The 19,506-nt window shown below is 36.9% G+C and overlaps 2 protein-coding genes across 2 annotated transcripts; one reads left to right on the forward strand and one right to left on the reverse strand.

Annotated features, from left to right (window-relative positions):
* Positions 1–178: 178 nt before the first annotated feature.
* Positions 179–8,141, reverse strand: chrne (cholinergic receptor, nicotinic, epsilon). The gene is made up of 12 exons (XM_084114275.1): positions 7,703–8,141; positions 7,062–7,195; positions 6,710–6,754; positions 5,940–6,049; positions 5,706–5,861; positions 4,931–5,034; positions 3,909–4,109; positions 3,618–3,732; positions 3,415–3,529; positions 3,104–3,311; positions 2,105–2,238; positions 179–1,976 (listed from the first exon to the last, which is right to left on the reverse strand). Exons 1-12 carry the CDS (start codon positions 7,776–7,778, stop codon positions 1,809–1,811), a joined length of 1,566 nt encoding a protein of 521 aa, XP_083970401.1. The 5' UTR covers positions 7,779–8,141; the 3' UTR covers positions 179–1,808.
* A 3,552-nt stretch (positions 8,142–11,693) lies between these two features.
* gltpd2b (glycolipid transfer protein domain containing 2b) lies at positions 11,694–19,462 on the forward strand. Its single transcript, XM_084115439.1, has 4 exons — positions 11,694–12,168; positions 15,568–15,626; positions 15,801–15,973; positions 16,851–19,462. The coding sequence occupies exons 1-4, from the start codon at positions 12,099–12,101 to the stop codon at positions 17,482–17,484; spliced, it is 936 nt and encodes a 311-aa protein (XP_083971565.1). The 5' UTR covers positions 11,694–12,098; the 3' UTR covers positions 17,485–19,462.
* The last annotated feature ends 44 nt before the right edge of the window (positions 19,463–19,506 follow it).

Genomic DNA, 19,506 nt, shown 5'->3' on the forward strand with positions numbered 1-19,506 from the left:
CTTTTATACACACACACACATAATTATACACACATATTCACAGAGATCGTGACCGACCGTAGGCCTACTGTGTTGTATATATTAGTATTGCTCCGTTAATTTGTATAGACTACTAAGTTGTCTGTACCTTTACATATTAAAGTAAAACTCAACAAAAAAAAAGACAAAAGATGTCACTGGATTCTACACTTTTGTACTTTATTTACCCCTCAAGGGTACATATTAGTACCTTAAAGGTAGCCTACATAGTATTACCTTTTTAAAAAGAAAAAGCGTATAAGTACATACCTTTTAAAAGAATTCTGCCCCATAGACAGCTTTTGTACAATTTATTTTTCTACGAGTGTGATAGCTGAGCTAAAAAAATAATCAAATAGATGTTTACCCTGAATATGTCAGTTATTTTTTTCTCCATCTTTGGTACATGTAAGACCACCAGGTACCGGAACAGCTTCTTTCCTACAGCTGTCAGACTCCTGAAATCTCACCCACATTAAACTCATGGACTGAACATACACGTACTCACAACCACTCACAATCACCCATAACTGAACATACACACAATGGACAAAAAAAACAAACAAACGGCCGACAGTATCCTCATACACACAAAAATAACATGGACTGAACAGTCACTTACAGCCACTTGCACTTTATATCATTACTGTATAATTTATCCATATATATTACACTGATTTTTAACTGCACTACTGTAAATACTGTATAGACATCATACTGCACAATACAATACAATAATTATAGTTCTACAGTTGTTTACTAATACTTGTATATTGTATATTTATAGTCTGTTATAGCCTTTCATATTTATAAACATATGTATAATCTGTTCATAGCTTGCACATTCACTACAGTTATAGCTTGTATACTTATATTTATAGTATATTCATAACATACTTTCAATACTGTGTACATTTGTAATATATCTACAACATATCTATTTTTTTTTGTAATACATCTATATTCTTGCTAAAGCACTTCTGGATGGATGCAAACTGCACTTCTGTTGAATTCTAATTCTAATTCTAAAAATCAGAACAGCACAGTGCTTAAGGATTTAAAAGTGTTCTTACAAGCAGACTTCAAACTTTTTTTTCTTGTAAATTTGCAGTGCATATCTTAAGACAGTGTTAATTAATGTGTATATGTATGTGTGTGTGTGTGTGTGTGTGTGTGTGTAAAGCTTATAGTAAATAATAAACCGTAAAATTGCATAAGTGAAATTTAACATTTAAACCGACAATAAAATACATAAGATAGAACAAACAAAAATGAACATGCATCTCAATGATACTAATGCTAAATACTACAGTACAATCAGTTATAAAAAAGGGTCTGATGTAACACACTGTGAACAGTAACACACACTGTAAACAGAGACAAAGGGGCGTTGCAAAATGCAGCCACAGTGAACTAGAGAACCATTACATGGTATGAAATGAGCTGAAATCTTTATAATTTATTCCTTATTTCACTAATCATTTTCTTTCTTTTTTTGCACAACTATAAGCAAAATGTACATTCCTGTAAAAATCCCACTAGTGTAAGTAATATTTAGTACAAAATGTCAATGCATGCATGGACAACCATAGTTCCAAATATCAAATATAAGACAAGATTTCATATCAAGTCGAACGATACTGTTCAAATCATGTACAGCTTGTTGTACTCTAACTCCAGATATAAAACTTGTCCTAGTATTTTTTAATGTTCCAAATAAGCAGAAAGTAATTGCCTCTTTGCTCGTTCCATCTCTCTACCTGTTGGACAGAGTCTTCAGAATTTCTTCTCTACTCAGGTAAGTACTTTTTGTTCTCCCAAGGAAATGGGTACTCGGGTGCCTGGTTGAAGTGACCCATGAGGAAGATGGCCACTGTTCCAACAGAGAATAGCATTAAGGCTGCCCAGAAACAAACCTTGTCAATCATCTTTCCAATCAGCACCCAACTCTCCATCTCCTGAGAGAAAAAAAAAAGAGGAACAACATGATGAAAAACAAGATAAATAAAACGTGTGTTAGTGGAGATGACCGCACTTATGATGTTTATAAAAGTGTTCTCTTGCTAGGACACAAACACACACTTACAGATCCGATGTCATTCTGCTGCTTAGTGGATTCAGCAATGAAGTTGCAGGCATCCACACACTCTTTTATTTCTGGTGCTGTCTTTGCCAGACTCTTGTATAGGTTTGCTGTACTGCTTACATCAATTTCATCCACTAGAGGGAGACATACACAAACACATTTGAAGCTACAACGGAATTAACTGTTTTACACACCACATCACTAATTGTTAAGTCGGCATGAAACAGAAGTTGACAGTTTTTTTCTTCCATATTGTGTCATATAGCTGAGTAAAACGGCTTCTGGAATGAGAAAAAAAATGTATGGCGGGACGATTTCGTCCTCGGGAATTGACTGGATCATAGGAAGTTGGTCGTTACTAACTAAATGGAGGCAGATCTGAATACCAGTTTACAATCAGTTGTGGAGGATATTTAGTCCCACCTTCTGCTGAGACATAGGTCATGAAGAGAACAAATGTCATTTCGAGGGGGAGGGGAGGTTAGCATTTTTGATTGAAGAGTGCACATGAAATAAAAAAAATAATGATGTGCATGGACATTTCCTTTATAATAAACACTGCAACATTCTTTAAAAAAAATAAGAATTGTCCATTTTGATTTCATTGAATCAACATTTTATGGAACATTGCAGTGTTTATTAAATATGATTTATCCGTGCACATCATAATTTCTTTCAAATTCATGTGCCCTTATAATCTTTAATCAAAATAGCTTCCCCTCCGTCTTGTAACGACACCTCATCTCTTCTCTTCTCTGATGAAGTGTTCACTGGCACGAGGGCGGGACAACCTATCACTCAGATGAGATCACAGCAATAGCAAACCACAACCTTTCAATTAATTCCTAAAGGACAAGATCAAGTTCCACCCTACAAGAAGCCGTTTCACTTGGATACTTCCGTTTTATGCCGACTGACCACATGTATGCATCTGTAGTTCACTATATTCCTGTATAATAATGAATTCTTTAGGTAAGTGAATGTTTGAATTTGTTTTACCAATTGAGCGCATAAGTCCATGTCTTTCTCTCTGTTTATCAAACATCATCTCACTGCGTGGCTGTTTCAAAACATATTCCTCTGCCCTCTGCATCAGCCCAAACGAACTGCGGCGCCTCTCCCTCATTTCATATGTCCCTCCACCTGGCTCCTCCTCATCCACAAATGAGGCCATGCCAAGGAAACGAGGGACCACCACGAGGAAAATCTAGTGGATATAAGAGATGTACAGTAAAAGAAGGACTACAGATTCAGCAATATTTATAATTAGGAAATATGATACATTTAGGACAAAACACACATAAACGCACATGTTTGATGGTGTGCGACATGTTGTGTGTACTAGGACTGCGGAGGGAGAAGTTGAGGACAATAATGCAGTTGGTCACGATCAGTGTGGTCATACACATGACGAAGATTAAATACCTAAAACAAAGCAAGAAAGTGGAATTAAAGCCAGTAAGACTGATTCAACTTGGTTTAAAAATTCAGCTGTCTACACACTGACACTCACTTGCCAATAAGAGGCACGGAAAGTGACGTTTCTGGAATCTTCTGAGCAATCAGGAAGAGAAACACAGTCTGAGCCAACAGTACAGAAATGGACACAGTCAACTTCTGCCCTCCAGCTAAAAGAGACGGAAAGAAAGATAAACAGTGTACAGAGACAGACAGAGTGCAAAAGAGATACGACAGACAGAGGGAGTACCACTACCAACATTGTAAGACAAATAGAAAGGGATCTTAATACTGTATTTTGAGGTATACTGTACATTAACCTCAGAATATCTACACATGCAAACACCTTTTGCAGGCAGAAAAAAGGCCAGAACAACCAGAGAGGAGATGAGAGAGCAGGGCAGGATGATGTTGATGATGTAGAAGAGTGGTTTCCGCTGGATGATGAGGTTGAAATACACCTCCTGGTACTCAAGGTCATCGGGGGAGTAACGCGAGTTCGTCATCTTACGGGCGGGACGGTGCTTGATTGCCCACTCACCGTTTTCTGTGAGAACATATAAATAGAGCATCAGAAGAAAGACATGTGATTGGATGAACTTTCCTCTTAGTATTAAATGTGATGTAATAAATGCTTTGTACAGTGATGTACAACTGAAAAATTATATATATCTATTTTTTATTTTTTATTCCCTATTTTATCTGTTCTTGATTTATCTTTTTGAATTGTAATTGCTTTAAGAGTTTCATCATTATTTTTAATCAGTTCATTGACATTTTTAGTTTCAAATTTTTAATAAATTACACCCTTTCAAAAATTTGAGGTCTATACATTTTTTTATGTTTTTGTGTGTAGTCTCTTATGCTCACTAAGGCTGCATTTTTTTTAATCAAATATACAGTAAAAAAAACATTTGTGAAAAATTACAATTTCAAATAACTGTATTCTATTTGAATATATTTTAAAATGTCATTTATTTCTGTAATGGCAAAGCTGAATTTTCAGCATCATTACTCCAGTCTTCAGTGTCACATGATCATTCAGAAATAATTTTAATATGCTGATTTTGATGCTTTCTTATTATTATCAATGGTACAAACAGTTCTTCTGTTTCATATTTTGTGGAAACTGGGATGCGTTTTTTTTTTTTGCAGGATTCTTTAATGAATAGAAATTTCAATAGAACAGCATTTATTTGAAATAAAAATATTAAGCAACATTATAAATGCCTTTACTGTCACTTTTGATCATATTAAGTCTGTCCTTACTGAATAAAGGTATTAATTTCTTTAAAAAAAATCTTAGTTATCTCAAATTTGTGTGTCAGTGTGTGTGTGTGTGTGTGTGTGTGTGTGTAAATTGTGCACCTGTGAAGGCCTCAGGATCGATGTCCACCCACTCAATAGGCTTCCCTGTATCTCCATCTTCTGCCAATACCATAATAATTTCATTTGCACTGTATGTCTGAGACCTGTAGATGTAAAATAAAATATATCTAGCTTTACATAAAAAGAAATAGTAAAAATGAAAAAATCATGAATCTCCATGAACCCATGAGACTTGCATTTAAAGGTATATTTCACCGCTGGAAAGATGACTGTGTATTTAAATTGGGTCATTTATGTAGTAGAAATGTGAAATTATTTTAGAAGTTGGTGCCATCTAGACTGAGAAAAGTCAGAAAATGTATTTTTGGCTCATGTGGATGAAAGACAACAACTCCCAGAATGCACTTGCTTCGCTGCCCTATGAGGCCACTCCCAAGCCACGCCTACCGGTTACAGAGGGCAGTATTGGAAGAAATTATACAACTAGGCTACTAGTTGACTCGAAACTGAAAATACACCGTTTTATCGTGAGATCCCACCCCCTACGGGTGGGTTGAAAACATGTGGAACTAGCTCCTACTACTGGCTGTAGTCTCTCGCCTCTGGCCAAAAAAGCTTCCGATGATGCAAAATGACGACTTTTGCGTCATCGGAGGGTTTTTTCCGGACACACAATACAGAAATCTCTCGTCTCAGGGGGACATGAGGGAGGGAAGCACGGTCATTCGAAAATACTACCGGGTTTCTACTGATACAAAGCTTCATGCTAATCGGTGAAGTATCCCTTTAAACCCAAATCTCACTCTGTGCCAACCTGAAGACTAGTGTGCAGTTCTGCCAGTCAAAAGGGAAGTAGGTGATCTCAATGGTACAGGTACTGCGGTAGATGGCAGGGGGAAGCCAGTACATGGAGCCGTCACTCGAAATCAACACATTAGCGTAGTATGCCACATCAAACTTGCCATCAATGCTGTTAAGAGAGTAGAAAAGAAGGTCATTTTTCAAGAGAGACAATATTGGAAAACTTACTCTTTTACTGCTAACTCACTTGTTTTCCAAAACTATGTCTGGTAGCCACACAGTGTTGTATGGCACACGGATTGTATCAATGCCGTGATATTCAGATGTATTCCATGCAAGACGGTAATCCTGCCATTGCTAAAGAGCAGAAACATGAAAGAAGAAAAGCAGGAATTAGCAGGATATAGAACAGAAAAAAGAAGTGCAGACAGACACATGTACCGCGTTATAATACATTTTAGATTATAATCGTGAACCAATGAAGGAGCAAAAATAGGAGAGAGAAAATTGTTCAGAAAAAAGATAAAGTAAACATGGAGATGGAGATGAAAAAAAAAAAAGTACTGTAACTAAATATTTTAAATCTTGAAAAATAAGATAATTAAGATAAATGATTATGAAAGATAAATTATTTCTTTGAAACATCTTGAAGGCCATTCACACAAAACAAGTTTTTGTATCCTACAGCACTGTGTTTCTTTTGTTTCTCTGTAAACACACGAGACAGACGTCTTTAAATGTGAAGTACGCCATGCCAAGTTTAACTTTTAAAAAGGTTTTGAAAACTTTTGAAAAATGTTTTGTTTCTTTTTTTACACTGGGTATCACCTGTTCAAAATCCATGTTATTGATCTTATGTAGATTCATTTATGTATATGCTTTTTTTTCCAGGAAAAAGTCAGACCTCTTTCTTGTGATGTATATGCCTGACTTCTATAACTTCTGTTACATCGCGACTTTAAAAGTAAAAACACGTTCTGTGTGAGCGGCCCCTAGGAGGTTACATAAGATACTTACAATCTCAATCCAAACATTTGTAGTGAGAGTCTCCGCTTTTTCATTCTGTTCAGGGAAGAAAAGATTCTAAATGTAAATAGTCTCTAGCCACTGTGCACAGTCCCTGTTGAATATATAATTGAATTATACTATAAGAAACTACAAACATTATCTAAATATTACCAAAATATTTTATAATATACTAGCAATGATGTACATGCACATTTCTAAAAACAAATTTTATGTTATTTGTAATATTTCAGCTTTTACTTATTTTTACTGCTATTTACATCACTGATATAATGTAATGATATATATGTCTGTTCACTAAAAATTCACAATACTTGTTACTGTTGGCAGGGAGATTAGTTACCAAGGAGATGAGGTTGGTAAGGGTTAACTTGACCTGAACCTTCACTTTTTCATCAATGTTTCTTGCTGGTCGAATATTTTTATTGTAGTTCTTAAATTTATCTGCAATCAACTGCCTCTCTTCATTTCCACTGACTGCAAAATAAAGAATGAAAGACAGAAATTAGCTTTAAAACTTACTAACAAAACCATTGTTAGTAGACAAATTGAATAAATTAGTGAAAGTGTGAAAACTGAGAGTTTACAGAATTTATTACTAAAAGTTAACATCGTAATATTTAAGATTTCCTATAGGGAGATATATCAATTATCATTCAATTTTAATGTTACAAGATTCCAAATCATAGCATAATATTCATAATATAGGCTACATTAGCCATTTAATAGGCTACTTTACAGACTCAGCACAGTAAACCCAATAAAGTACAGTAGCTTACACTGCAGTAACACCTAAACACAATGTTAATGTTTGTAACAGCTTTATATTACATTTTTATATTATTAAATATCCACAAAATAGAAAGGACCTTTATAAAATATAATGCACTTCAATATAAAGCTGCCCGCGGTCACAGTGCAGTGTGATAAAAACGGAGAGCCACGTCAGTCACTGTTTGAAGTAGGCTACACAAGAGCACGTACCTTGTAATACTAATACAGTGGCCACGAGCGCAAAAGCAAATACACACGTCCTGCCGAACCGGTCGGCCATGGCCATGGTCGCCAAAAGACGGTCTTGAAAGTTGGTAACAAAGAGACAGACACGTAACTTTCCAGCAGTCAGTAACCAAGCTCTCTCTTCTCTTCGGTGCTACAGCTGTCACTGCACGAGGCTCGAGTTACAGCGCTCTTAAAGTCACATTCACTAATCGCCAATATCATAACGCCACTAATAAGCTACAATGATTCAGATTATGTAGGCTACTTCTTAAGTATGACTGTAAGTGATCTCAGATATAATGAATAGAGCCAAAAACATGCTGACAGGAGCGTGAATTTCAAGTGCCAGTCGCTTTGGTTCACTCAACTGCTGCGCGAGCTCATGATGATGCTTACAGTCGTGCATTTCGAGTATCATAATGGCTTAATGACGATACGTATAACGGTTATTGACAGTGTTGTTCAGCCTTGGGGAATTGTGTTTCAGTCTGAGCAAATGATAAGCAATGTCAACAGGTGTAAGGGTGGGGAGGGGGGCTTAAGGGCCACAGTGTTGATGTCTCCCATGCACGTGGGTATAAATAACCAGTGCTCTGCTCTGTATATCACTGGAACAAAGTAAATGCAGGGGTTATGGAGCCAATGGTGTGGTGTGTTGTGTTGTATAAAAAAAAGTCCGTAAAAATATGCCCCAATGTACATAATGTGAAGGAATTTTCCGTACTGATTTTTTCACTGGTGTTTTACTTGTATTTTGAATTACGCATTGCATAAAATAACAGATGTCCTTCAATAGAAAAGTGTGTGTGTGTGAGGGAACAACGAGAACTGTTAAAAGTTTATTTTTGTTCCCAGAAGGTAAAAAGCTCAACGGTGAGTTATGAGAGATGTCTGAGTGGTGAGCTCATGTGCACAACTGTCCTGCATGTCCGTTTTTAAATGATTTATGAGGTCCAGCACACACTATGATAGCTGACACTATAGGTCGGTTATAAAGAATGTCTGCACACCATAGAGAGCATTTCAAATGAAATAGCCACCATGATCTACTGATGTTTCAATAATCGTATGCACACAGACTTTAATAACAGGAGAGGTCAGGCTCTTTGATGCCATTTAAATTAGATTATGGAATCATGTTGTTTATTTCATGGATTTTTGTTTTATTTACATTCTGTATGAGCCAACTGGCATCGATGCATTGCTTGGCCAGTTGCTGGCCACTGGGCTTAAGTGGTACAAGGTACATGAGCTTAAGTGTTACTGGATTGCAAAGCTTGTTGGTGGGTTTACCGGAGCATGAATTCCTGTTTCCTTTGTGTACTATTAATATGACCTGAAATTGAACCGTGTTCTATGTGGGTAACCGGAAACTCCACATCCGGGGAAATGTGACACACTGTCTTTGCCAAATGAGAATGTCAAAGATGCATGTGATAAGTGTCATGAACAGTGACTGTTTGTCTTAATTTTCTAAATGTGTCTTACCAAAATGTATTCATCATATTGGATTAATCTTACCATGAGCATGTAGCAAACATCCCAAATTGTTAGATGAAAAGCCTCCTGAAAAATTGTTGGTCGATACAAGGGTTGCTTGCATATCGGGACACCAGGCAAGCCTGAGTGTTTTTTCTCTACGTCTACGAAGCTCCCCCTAGTGTCTGGTAGTAAATGCTTTCAAACACTCTGTCGTAAAAACGAACTGTTGTCCCTCCCCCTCCTCGCCACGAGCAACCCAGCTGATCAGCTGTCAACCCAGCTGAGCAGAGGAACCGGCTATTTCAAAACCAGTTATGTCTACCGAGGCTAGTAAAGCAATATTTTCTTTCCAACTGATGGAGATTTTTTTTTTTTTTTTTTTTTTTTTTTTTTTTGTGTGTGTTGTCATGCATACTAGTATTTTTACCGGGAATGAACGATATGAACGAGGCGAACTACTGCTTTCGTGTTTGTTTGTTTTTGGGAGAATGGGCATGAGCATAAAACAAATATATATATCGGAGGCTAATATTTGTCTAAAGTTATATTAGCAAGGTCTATAAGTTCATCTGGTAGAATGACGGTTTACCTTTGCTTGTCTAAGAAAACATCGTGTTTGCTAATGACAATGCTAACATCAAAGTTATAGTATCTAGCATACTAGTAGTAAAGGCCCGTTCACACCAAGGACGATAACTATAAAGATAACGATAAAGATATAATTCTAAAAATCATTCTCCATATTAAAGAATAACAGAGTTCACACCACAACTATAACGATAAAGATATGAGGAACGATATCGTTGGGATCACTTTCAGAACGATTTTTTTCCAGCTGTCGAACGATAAAACACTGACAGCCAATCAGAATCCACTCTAATTTAAAGGTCTCGCGCATTTAAAATGGATCTGGATCATCCGGGCGCGCGCGTGCTTAGAATAAAAAGACCGTTATCGGTCGTTGGTGTGGACACATATATAGTTATCTTTATCGTTATCTTTATAGTTATCGTCCTTGGTGTGAACGGGCCTTTAGCCCGTAACAGACAGCGATCATAATAAAAACCTTTACAGACAATAGCAAACATCATGAGGTCACAATTACTTGAAATTTAAATATTAAACACAGTTTATTCCAAATATACTTGCAAGTGCAACAGCAAGAAGGCCAGGTCAGCATCCGTTTTGCAGGCTTCTGTTTCTCTCAGTTCTCCCCATTCTGAAAAAGCCGGTCCGATATTTACTCGAGTCTGACTTCTTGCTCGGTCAGTCTCCCGTTTCTTCTTTCGTTGGTCCTCCGACAAAGATTTCCTAGCTTTCTGCTTCTTTTTTACAGGCTCAGCCATAACTCAATCTATCGTTGCCCTTTGCTATAGCTGGCCGCGTAGCCGGTGCTTGAATGTGTACGTGTGCAGTGCCGTCAAGCAAGCAATTCGTTACATCGCGAGACCTGATATCACGCGATACTTCCTGACGGCGAGGACGGCGGCCCGCCGGCCCAAAGTTGCAAGTGAGTTTTTTCCGCTCTCGGGCACCAGGGGGGTGCGAAACCACCACCATTCAACCCGAAATAAGTAATATAACCATTCCACTGACTCCGAAGCTGTTCAGGTTAAAAAGTTACTCAGAGCACCTTTGCTTTAAAAAAATATGACGATATCTTTTAGGCTGAAAAAAATTAAACTCGGCATCAGAATTTTTCTTGATTTGTCTTGACTTTTAATATCACCTTAGAGATAAGCATAATTTAATCATGAGGAGGGAAATAACATTGATAATATATAGCGTGTGAATTAATGATAGCTTTGATCAGATAATGTCACCCTTGATGAGTGACTATGTTTGCCTTTGTGTAAATGAACTGAGGTCTATAAATTATAACAGATGACTTGGGTAGACTGCTAATGCCTTCAGTCATACTTACTCTGCCAAACTGGGGCATTAAAATTCATCAGCTTTCAAACCAGTGTGGTGAGGTTTTTAGGGCATGACAGCTTCTTTTTAAGGTGCTCACTGACATATTAGGTCAGAGTGACTGTCCAGTGCTGACTTGATTAACATTGGCATTGTCATGCAATTCAACCATTCTAAATATACAAATATGGTCTCTTTGAAAAGTGTGTCAGATTCACTAAAATTATACAAATATATGAATTTAAGGTAATTAAAGAATAAAAACCAACAACATTATTTAGTTGCCTAACCAGAACATTTGAATGTGACGCATTTGAATTCAACATTTGAATGGGACATTTGAATCTTTCAAACAGTCCTTATTTTCTGTCGAAGAAAGAAATCTCTCTTTCGTTGAGAGATGCACATATTGGACAGATAAAACCCAGGACCTTCCCTTGCGGATTTCAGGATTTCACAATTTATTTGTGACATGCGTTGTACAAGTGTGTAGCGTCTGTACGTGTTGGTGTAAAGGTTACTACAGTTTGCTTAGGGCTTGCCTAATAAGGAGTGATTTGTTGTTCCTGACTAATCTATGGACTCTGATTGAGCAAGATCATTGGAGACTGACAATACAGAGAGAGCAGGACAGGAGATGAGAGAAAGAAAAACAACATAATGCAAAGATCAACTTAGCATAAGTTAGGCTGGTGGAATAAACTGGAGATGCAGAAAGAGAGGAGTAACACAAAACAGGAAATTACATAGAGTTTGTGTCTGTGCAGTAGTGTAAAAACATGAGAGTAAGGATTCGCCAGGCAATTTGAGTTTGAGCAAAGATTGAAACCCAATCAAAAAATACTGTGTAAGAGAAGAAAGGTACTGAGCACAGTGGTGGTGGTGGTGTAGAGATGCCGAGGAGAGAGCGTGAGTGAATAGACTGAGAAGGAAAAAGAGGCCACCCGAGGAGACGCAGCAGAGAGGAATACAGCAGATCATTATGGGAGTCAAATTCAGGGCTTGTGTTGCTATAGTCTTCATCCTCCTTTTGCTTGGATCCATGTGGCTACGTAAGTTTTTCCATATTTTTTTTTATTTGTTCTTCGACAGACTCGATGTAACATATTTGGTGCATGTACAATTGGTTCATAGGCCAGATTTTCTTGCACACCAAAGCGGTGCGGTCAGGTTAATAGATTTTCTTTTTTGAAGTATTGTTTTCTTATTTTAATTTTAATGAAGCTTGTAATTACATCAATATTGGTTTTGTTGAGTTATACTTGTCCCTATGGCAGTTACAGCAGAGCTGATTGACCATCACACTGTAAGGGATTTCCACCTTTCAACTGAAAAACTTAAGTTCAGCTGCTGCCTTCAATTTTTGAGTATAATCAAATTGGCTTTTCAAGTAATTTCAACTTAAATTATATTAAGCTGACTTAAATTGAGTTGAATCTTGTAAAACAAGTTGAAATTGCTAAAATAATTTTAATGTTAATGTAAAAACATATGTTGTCACGTCTTCATCATGATTATATATATTTTTTACAGTGCACTCATCAATGAACAGACGCTGAAAATATATTTTATCTTATTTTGTATCTTGTGTACAGTTCATGAAAGTAGCTGGAGTGTTTCCCATACTGATTTATCTGTGGCGGCTCGCCACAATATCAACATTGACCCCCACAAATAAATGTCAGCGCTTCCTATTCATTAACTAGACTGTGGCAGCCAGAAAGTATTAAACTTCCCATAAAAACATAAAGGTCTTTAATGTACGGTGGCCGAGAAGGGTCACAACACATACAAACGCCACAACAACTACATATTCAGAAAACACCTCCAAATTCAGAAAACACATACAAACGCCACAACAACTACATATTCAGAAAACAACTTCGTCGATTTCACATCACGTATGCTGCAAATATTCACAGCACGAGCAAATAGGGAAACGAACTGCAAACTGCAAAGACACAACGGAAATGTTTCCAGGGGGGCCATAATCAGTGACGGACCCGCATCCATCCGGTTGTCTTCGCGCTATCTGAATGTGCGCTTTTGTTGTCTACAAGAGGTAAGTGTTTCTCTTTTATTATGACAGACTTGTCGATGTGCTCTGATAAAAAGCTCAAAAGCCCACATTCAGATAGCGCGAAGACAACCGGATGGATGCGGGTCCGTCACTGATTATGGCCCCCCTGGAAACATTTCCGTTGTGTCTTTGCAGTTTGCAGTTCGTTTCCCTATTTGCTCGTGCTGTGAATATTTGCAGCGTACGTGATGTGAAATCGACGAAGTTGTTTTCTGAATATGTAGTTGTTGTGGCGTTTGTATGTGTTTTCTGAATTTGGAGGTGTTTTCTGAATATGTAGTTGTTGTGGCGTTTGTATGTGTTGTGACCCTTCTCGGCCACCGTATTAATGTCGTGTTTTGCACCATTGCTGTCAAACAAACTAAAATCAAAGCGTGATAAGGCTATGTGTCCTTATCAAAAGACTGTCTGACTGCACTGCACAAAAAGAAGTGTCCACTTCACTCCGCGATCAGGTCCTTGTCTCAGTTCAAAGTGAATGAATGCAGTGAACTCTATCTGTGCATGTGCTGGGTTTAGCGTGCATTTAGGAACGCAGTTACGCATTATTTTCACATATGTATAGTTGACGTTTTTTTTTCCGTCAAAATAAAAACTCACAGGTTAAGTTCATCTCTTGCATGTATAGAAATTATGACAAAAAACTAATTATGAAATGTTCATTTATTTTTCAGTGCATTTGTTTTACAATATATCACTTTTACTGTCATGGGAATAATATTATATTATTATTATTAGTGGTAGTATTATGTAGTGTAATGTAGACTGAGACACTATATCACAACTAAAAACAGGTTTGAGTCCCCTTTAAAGTTCAGGTACAAGTCAATGCACTGACTTTGTTCAATTTACACACTGAATATGGGTTGGAGCTCTATATTTTCAACTCTCAAAGTGCACCAGATTTATGAATTTAACTTTAAAATGTACACATACACAATTTTGTTGAGTCTGACCTTTTAATGATTGAGTTCAAGTTCAACTCACCGGTCTCAGAGATAATTTTGTTTTCCAGGGAAAAAAAGTAAGTCATTATGTTTAAAATGGCATAAGGATGAGTAAAAGATGACAGGTTTTTTATTATTATTTTGGAGGTAACTACTCCTTTAATATTCAGATAAAAATTTACAATTGATTACTTTATCTCATGCAAGTCAGTGATACAGTTTATAGACCTCTAGGATAGGGATGGGCTTTTTTGTCAACATTTTCTCATTTCTATCATTGACAGGTCTCAAAAAACAAGTAGGCCTGCTCGAGTACTACTCGGAGGGCAGGCGTGTCCGTCATGAAAATTAAAATATTTTAAGACTATTAACGAAAATTAATGTTGACAAATAAATAAAAATGACATGAAAACATGCATCTATTAGAACATGAACGTATATCACTGCTAGAATATGATGCATCAATGTTATTGGAAAAGAAACATCTAAAAGGAATAGCTGCTTTAGGTAAAGCTGAAGATTAAATGATCTCCAGTAAACTGAAGCCTGTTCTATGACCCATCCTATGAGATTAATAATCAGATATCCTAGTTACATAACATAAACGTAACATTACAACTTGCATCTGCACAAAAGGACGCAAATGCGCATGTGAACTAGTTTTTTACAGTCTATGGTTTGAAAGGGAAACTCTGGATGCACTCTTCCCTCACAGCACGCAGATATACTGGCAAAGCACAGATTGCATGTATATTGGTGCTGCACATATTGCACTTAATTTTATTTTTCATGATAGAAAGTGATTACAGTCATCACTGCACGTTTTTGCACCATAAAGAGAAACAACTTTAAATGATGAGAACAAAATAACACTGCTGCATTATTAATATCATCAATGATTTTGAAAAAGAAATAGCCTATCTAAAAGGAATATGACTGTCTCAAATAACCAAATCATAGTCAATAATGTCAGACATTGCATTTGAGCTGAAACTGAAGAGAGAATGAACACTGGTCGGTAAACTGCAGCTTTTTGCTGGCTGTTTATTAAACTCAATCAGCTCAGGCATCACTGCAGTGCGCGCTTTCAAATCCAGTTTCACTTTATTTCGCCGATCTGGAAGGCGTAATGTCTAACGCTAACAAATCAGACCGCAGGAACCACCACAAATGCTGCAATAACCAATCAGAAAAAAAGAGAAATATATTTTTTAAAGTCAGGGCAATCTTCGTTTTCATGACTGATCATCGCAGTCACGTACGAGTACTCGAGTACTCTTGCCCATCCCTACTCCTGGATGTGTTTCTGTGGGAGTCTAATTAACTTACACTCTGTGAAACTATGTGATTTGACTGTATTACTTTTTTATTTTCTCTTCCTGTTTAAAAATATTTATTCTCCCATCCTCTGCCTCTCATTGTAGATGGGAACCTGGAGCAACACTGGGATACTTGTTCGTTAGCTCATAGCCTAAAAAACAAGGTAAGAATGGTAAAATATAAAAGAGAACACAATATAATACGAAGCTGTCAGTTATTTCCAGCTTGTGCGTGGTAACAGGAACTTTGCCCAGTTATTGTCACTCATTTTATTGCACCACTCTCCTTAGAAATCTGTCCCTCTTACCTCACGTTTCCACCTCTTGTCTTTTCTCAGCCTCCATCTTTGGCTTTAGTTAATAGTTCAGATAAAGGTGAGGCTCCACTGAGGGCGTGTCCTGGTCAGAGGTTTCAAATTGCCGATTTGCTGGCTCACCTGCAGGCAGCACCAGTCTCGGCCAATGATGTGCTGCTAAAGCCATACCTAGCAAGCTGGGATGAGCTTATCAGGTAGGTTAACGGACATAATCTCATCATATAGCAGGCTATGCTAACCTAAATATTCCAAAGCTATAACATATGAGCAGCAAGATGAAGAACACCAACTTCAATAAACAAGTTAATACTGAATAATTTATATTTTGTGCATTTTTTTTTTTTTTTTTTTTACCAACAAGTAGCAAAGCAAGAATAAACCGTTGTGTGTCCCCGAGCAACACACATTAGAGGTGTTTCGTTCCAGAATGAAACAATGTTGTTGAACAAATTGGTTAAATGAATGATTCAACAACTCACTCAAAAGTCACTTGTCGCCACCAACTGGATTACCAATGTAACTTGCAGAAAGAGTTACTAGCTGCGTCTAAAAAGCAAAAGTAGGTACTACATTTGAAGAACTTACCTCTAGTCTATACCATTAAAAAAGTATGTATTATATAGCTAGTATGAGGAGCAAAACTCTGCATGAAAGTGATCCTTGAGGGTCAGAGCTGAGAATTCCTGCACTATACACTATTCACTTATACTATGCACTACATGCATCCATCTATTGTATGAATTGATACGGTTATTTTGTCATCCAGCATCTGATAGTTGTAAGGAAAGCTGCCACAGTGCACGAAGTGTCCAAAATTGCACACTTAATTCACTCTTAACTTTTTTGGTTAATTAAGTGTATCATCTGGGTATTTTAAGTGCTTTTTCTTTTGTGGATTTTCCACTGTAAACACACTACTCGTAATAGTATTTATACTATTTCGGACATACTACTCTTTTCACAACACCAACTGGCCAATCAAATCCGAGAACTGCAACTCTCTGATAATAATATCATAAATAAATTTGAAACATGCATGTTCAAAATATCTCTCTTTTCTGTGCATTTAAGGTTTTTGGAAGCCTTGGGGCCAATGGTGGGTTTAATTTCACAAGAAATTGAGTCGAAAACCACCATCATCCGTGACCTGGCACAAAAAGCGGAAAAAGAGGCAGAGAAGAAAATGAAAGACAGAAAAAGAATGACTCAGCAAGGAGACACAGTGTCATTTCATAACAGATCTTCTAGCTACTCTGAAATGAACCACAGCCTCTTATTTGGATACACATCTGTTCGGTCTATGATTAAATGGGAGTTGGAGAATGGTTTAGTGGATTTTCACAAGCAGACGAACTCAGGCTGCAGGACTCTTCTGCGCTTACACCGCGCTCTGCTCTGGCTGCAAAACTTCCTGGAGGAACTAGGGAAGGATGCAACTGAAGGAGAGCGTCTACGTAGGCCTTCTGACCTCTGCAAAGAGACTTACCAGCGCACACTGGCCCACCATCACACCTGGTTTGTGAGAAAAGGAGCAGAGCTGGCCTTTCTTGCTATGCCTGAACGACCTTATTTCTACAAGTTGGTGTGTGTGGGAACGCAGACAGAAGCCAATGTGGTACTGAGCAGGGTTGTGAGAGCGATAGCAGAAGTGTACAAGAGAAATGAAGTTGCTCTAAAGGAACACAGCATGCTGGGTCTACCCTGAGTAGAAAAAGAAAGGGAAATAAGAATGGGACCAACCTAAAGAACAGGACACTAAAATACAAGACTAGAACTTTGAACCTTTATAAGAAGAGAATGAAGACACAGCTGGATAAAGGGGAGAAATACAAGAAGAAATACTCAAAGGAGAAATACTCAAAGAAATTACAGCTTTCTTAAAGGATTATTAATGACAAAATTCATGACTTGGATTGGTTATGAAAACAAACACCTTAAACGTAATAGTTTTTTGTTGTTAAACATAACTTTTTATAGAAACTAGGCAACTGGTCAACATGCTGTGCTCAGTGTTTGTCATCTGTTTTCCTGCTATTGGAGGAAAAAAAACATGCATTGATTTTTGTGGAGATATTAGCAGTTTCCAATAGGTTTGCACCATAACAGTAGTTGATTATGAAAGATCCAGAAATGCAGGCACAGAAAAAGTGACAGACTTTGTTATGTAAGTTCAAGTTTCAGCAGAAAAACATTTTTACAATCCATATGCTTATCAAAATCAGTTTTATAACTGTGCAACTGATACCTAATGATTGTCCAGGCGATATTCAACTCTCACACACACATGCCTACATCTATTCTGGCATGATGACACGAGATAGCAACTATAGCAATGCAACTATTTTCTTTCACTTGTTTTCTTTAAGCGGTCGGTTTACAGAAACCACTCAAGGTGGCTAAAATTGGCTCTAAATGAAGAGCACAGAGGGGTATGGAACAGGAAGTGTGCTAAATTATATTATTTTACAATAATCTTGAACAGTAAACTTGAAAATGTACTGAAATGTATTGTTTAAAACATTCTTTCAAAATATTTGAGATTATATGAAAATGATATTTATGAAATCACATTTTTAGACATAAAAATGGATATTTAACCTTGCATTGAGTCACATATGCATATTATTTCAGGAAACCAAAGCTCATGCAAATAAAGAAAGGTTCTCAAATAAAAACTCAGTATTTATTGCAATGAAATTGGCCATAATTCGGATTTAGCTGAGGCTGTTTTTCATAAAGTTTTGCATAATGACCACTGCTAACATGCATGAAAATTATTTATAAGGGCAAACTTACACAAATGCATATGGCATTCATATTCTCATGTGGACAATGGAAATACTGAGCATGCAATTGTGTGGGTATTCCAGCTCTGTTCTTTATTAGTCTGTTTTAGTTGAACAGATATCACTAATGTAAACTCAAGAAACCTTGGTTTTAACCCTTTTAACCTCCAGAATTGAGTTATAGAATTTCTAATGCAGATTTTATTGACGAAGAGCAGACAGTGTATTTTTGTTCATTTTATTAAGTTTGTTATTTCAATACATTAGATTAAGCTTCTGATCATATACAGTATAAGGCGTTTATATAATTAATTTAACTGACTAGGTAATATAATTTCACCCTCTTATTGTTCATCAAACATTTCAGCACACTTTGCGCAAGGTCCAGTTCTGTGTGAACCACTGAACATTGAGCCATATCGAATGAACTGCAGTTTTGTTCTGTGATGTTGCTGGGCCTGTTTACACAACCCACTTTATCTGTTCAAATACATCCAAACCACAGCATTTATTATATATCCCTTTTCATATGCTTCATATACATTAGATGGACTTGTATCTTGTTTTCAAAAGCTGAAAGTTCAGTTCATATGGTTAATATGTTCACAGGAGACATTTAATTTGTTCTAACAGATCATCATCTTTGGCATGATCTGTTTTATCACTGTGACATTTGTAGTTTTATGAAACATAAAAGTTGCATATATTTTGGTATTTCAAAGGCTATGGTGAGATCCAGACTAGTGACCATGAATTATTACATTCTCGGGCTAAGTAAGCCTTGTGACCTCCTTTATAATAAGCACTGCAAAGCTTAACATATCGTACATTCCCCAGCTGGTACATGCTTTTTTCATAAAATGCTCAACAAAAATAAAAATATAGGTTCTTTGAAAATATACTATCTCTTCTGTATTGCATGTGATTTTAAAACACATCTA

Source organism: Abramis brama (assembly GCF_963993115.1).
Source record: "Abramis brama genome assembly, chromosome: 5".
Lineage (NCBI taxonomy): Eukaryota > Metazoa > Chordata > Actinopteri > Cypriniformes > Leuciscidae > Abramis > Abramis brama.

Excerpts from the sequence above, each read along its gene's own strand:
- chrne (XM_084114275.1), bottom strand. The coding sequence starts at position 7,778 with ATGGCCATGGCCGACCGGTTCGGCAGGACGTGTGTATTTGCTTTTGCG. Across the intron at positions 3,733-3,908 it reads CTTTTTTCTGCCTGCAAAAG|CTGGAGGGCAGAAGTTGACT; the intron begins GTGTTTGCATGT and ends CGTCTCTTTTAG. Across the intron at positions 2,239-3,103 it reads TGGACTTATGCGCTCAATTG|TGGATGAAATTGATGTAAGC; the intron begins GTAAAACAAATT and ends GTCTCCCTCTAG.
- gltpd2b (XM_084115439.1), top strand. The coding sequence starts at position 12,099 with ATGGGAGTCAAATTCAGGGCTTGTGTTGCTATAGTCTTCATCCTCCTT. Across the intron at positions 15,627-15,800 it reads CTCATAGCCTAAAAAACAAG|CCTCCATCTTTGGCTTTAGT; the intron begins GTAAGAATGGTA and ends GTCTTTTCTCAG. Across the intron at positions 15,974-16,850 it reads AGCTGGGATGAGCTTATCAG|GTTTTTGGAAGCCTTGGGGC; the intron begins GTAGGTTAACGG and ends TGTGCATTTAAG.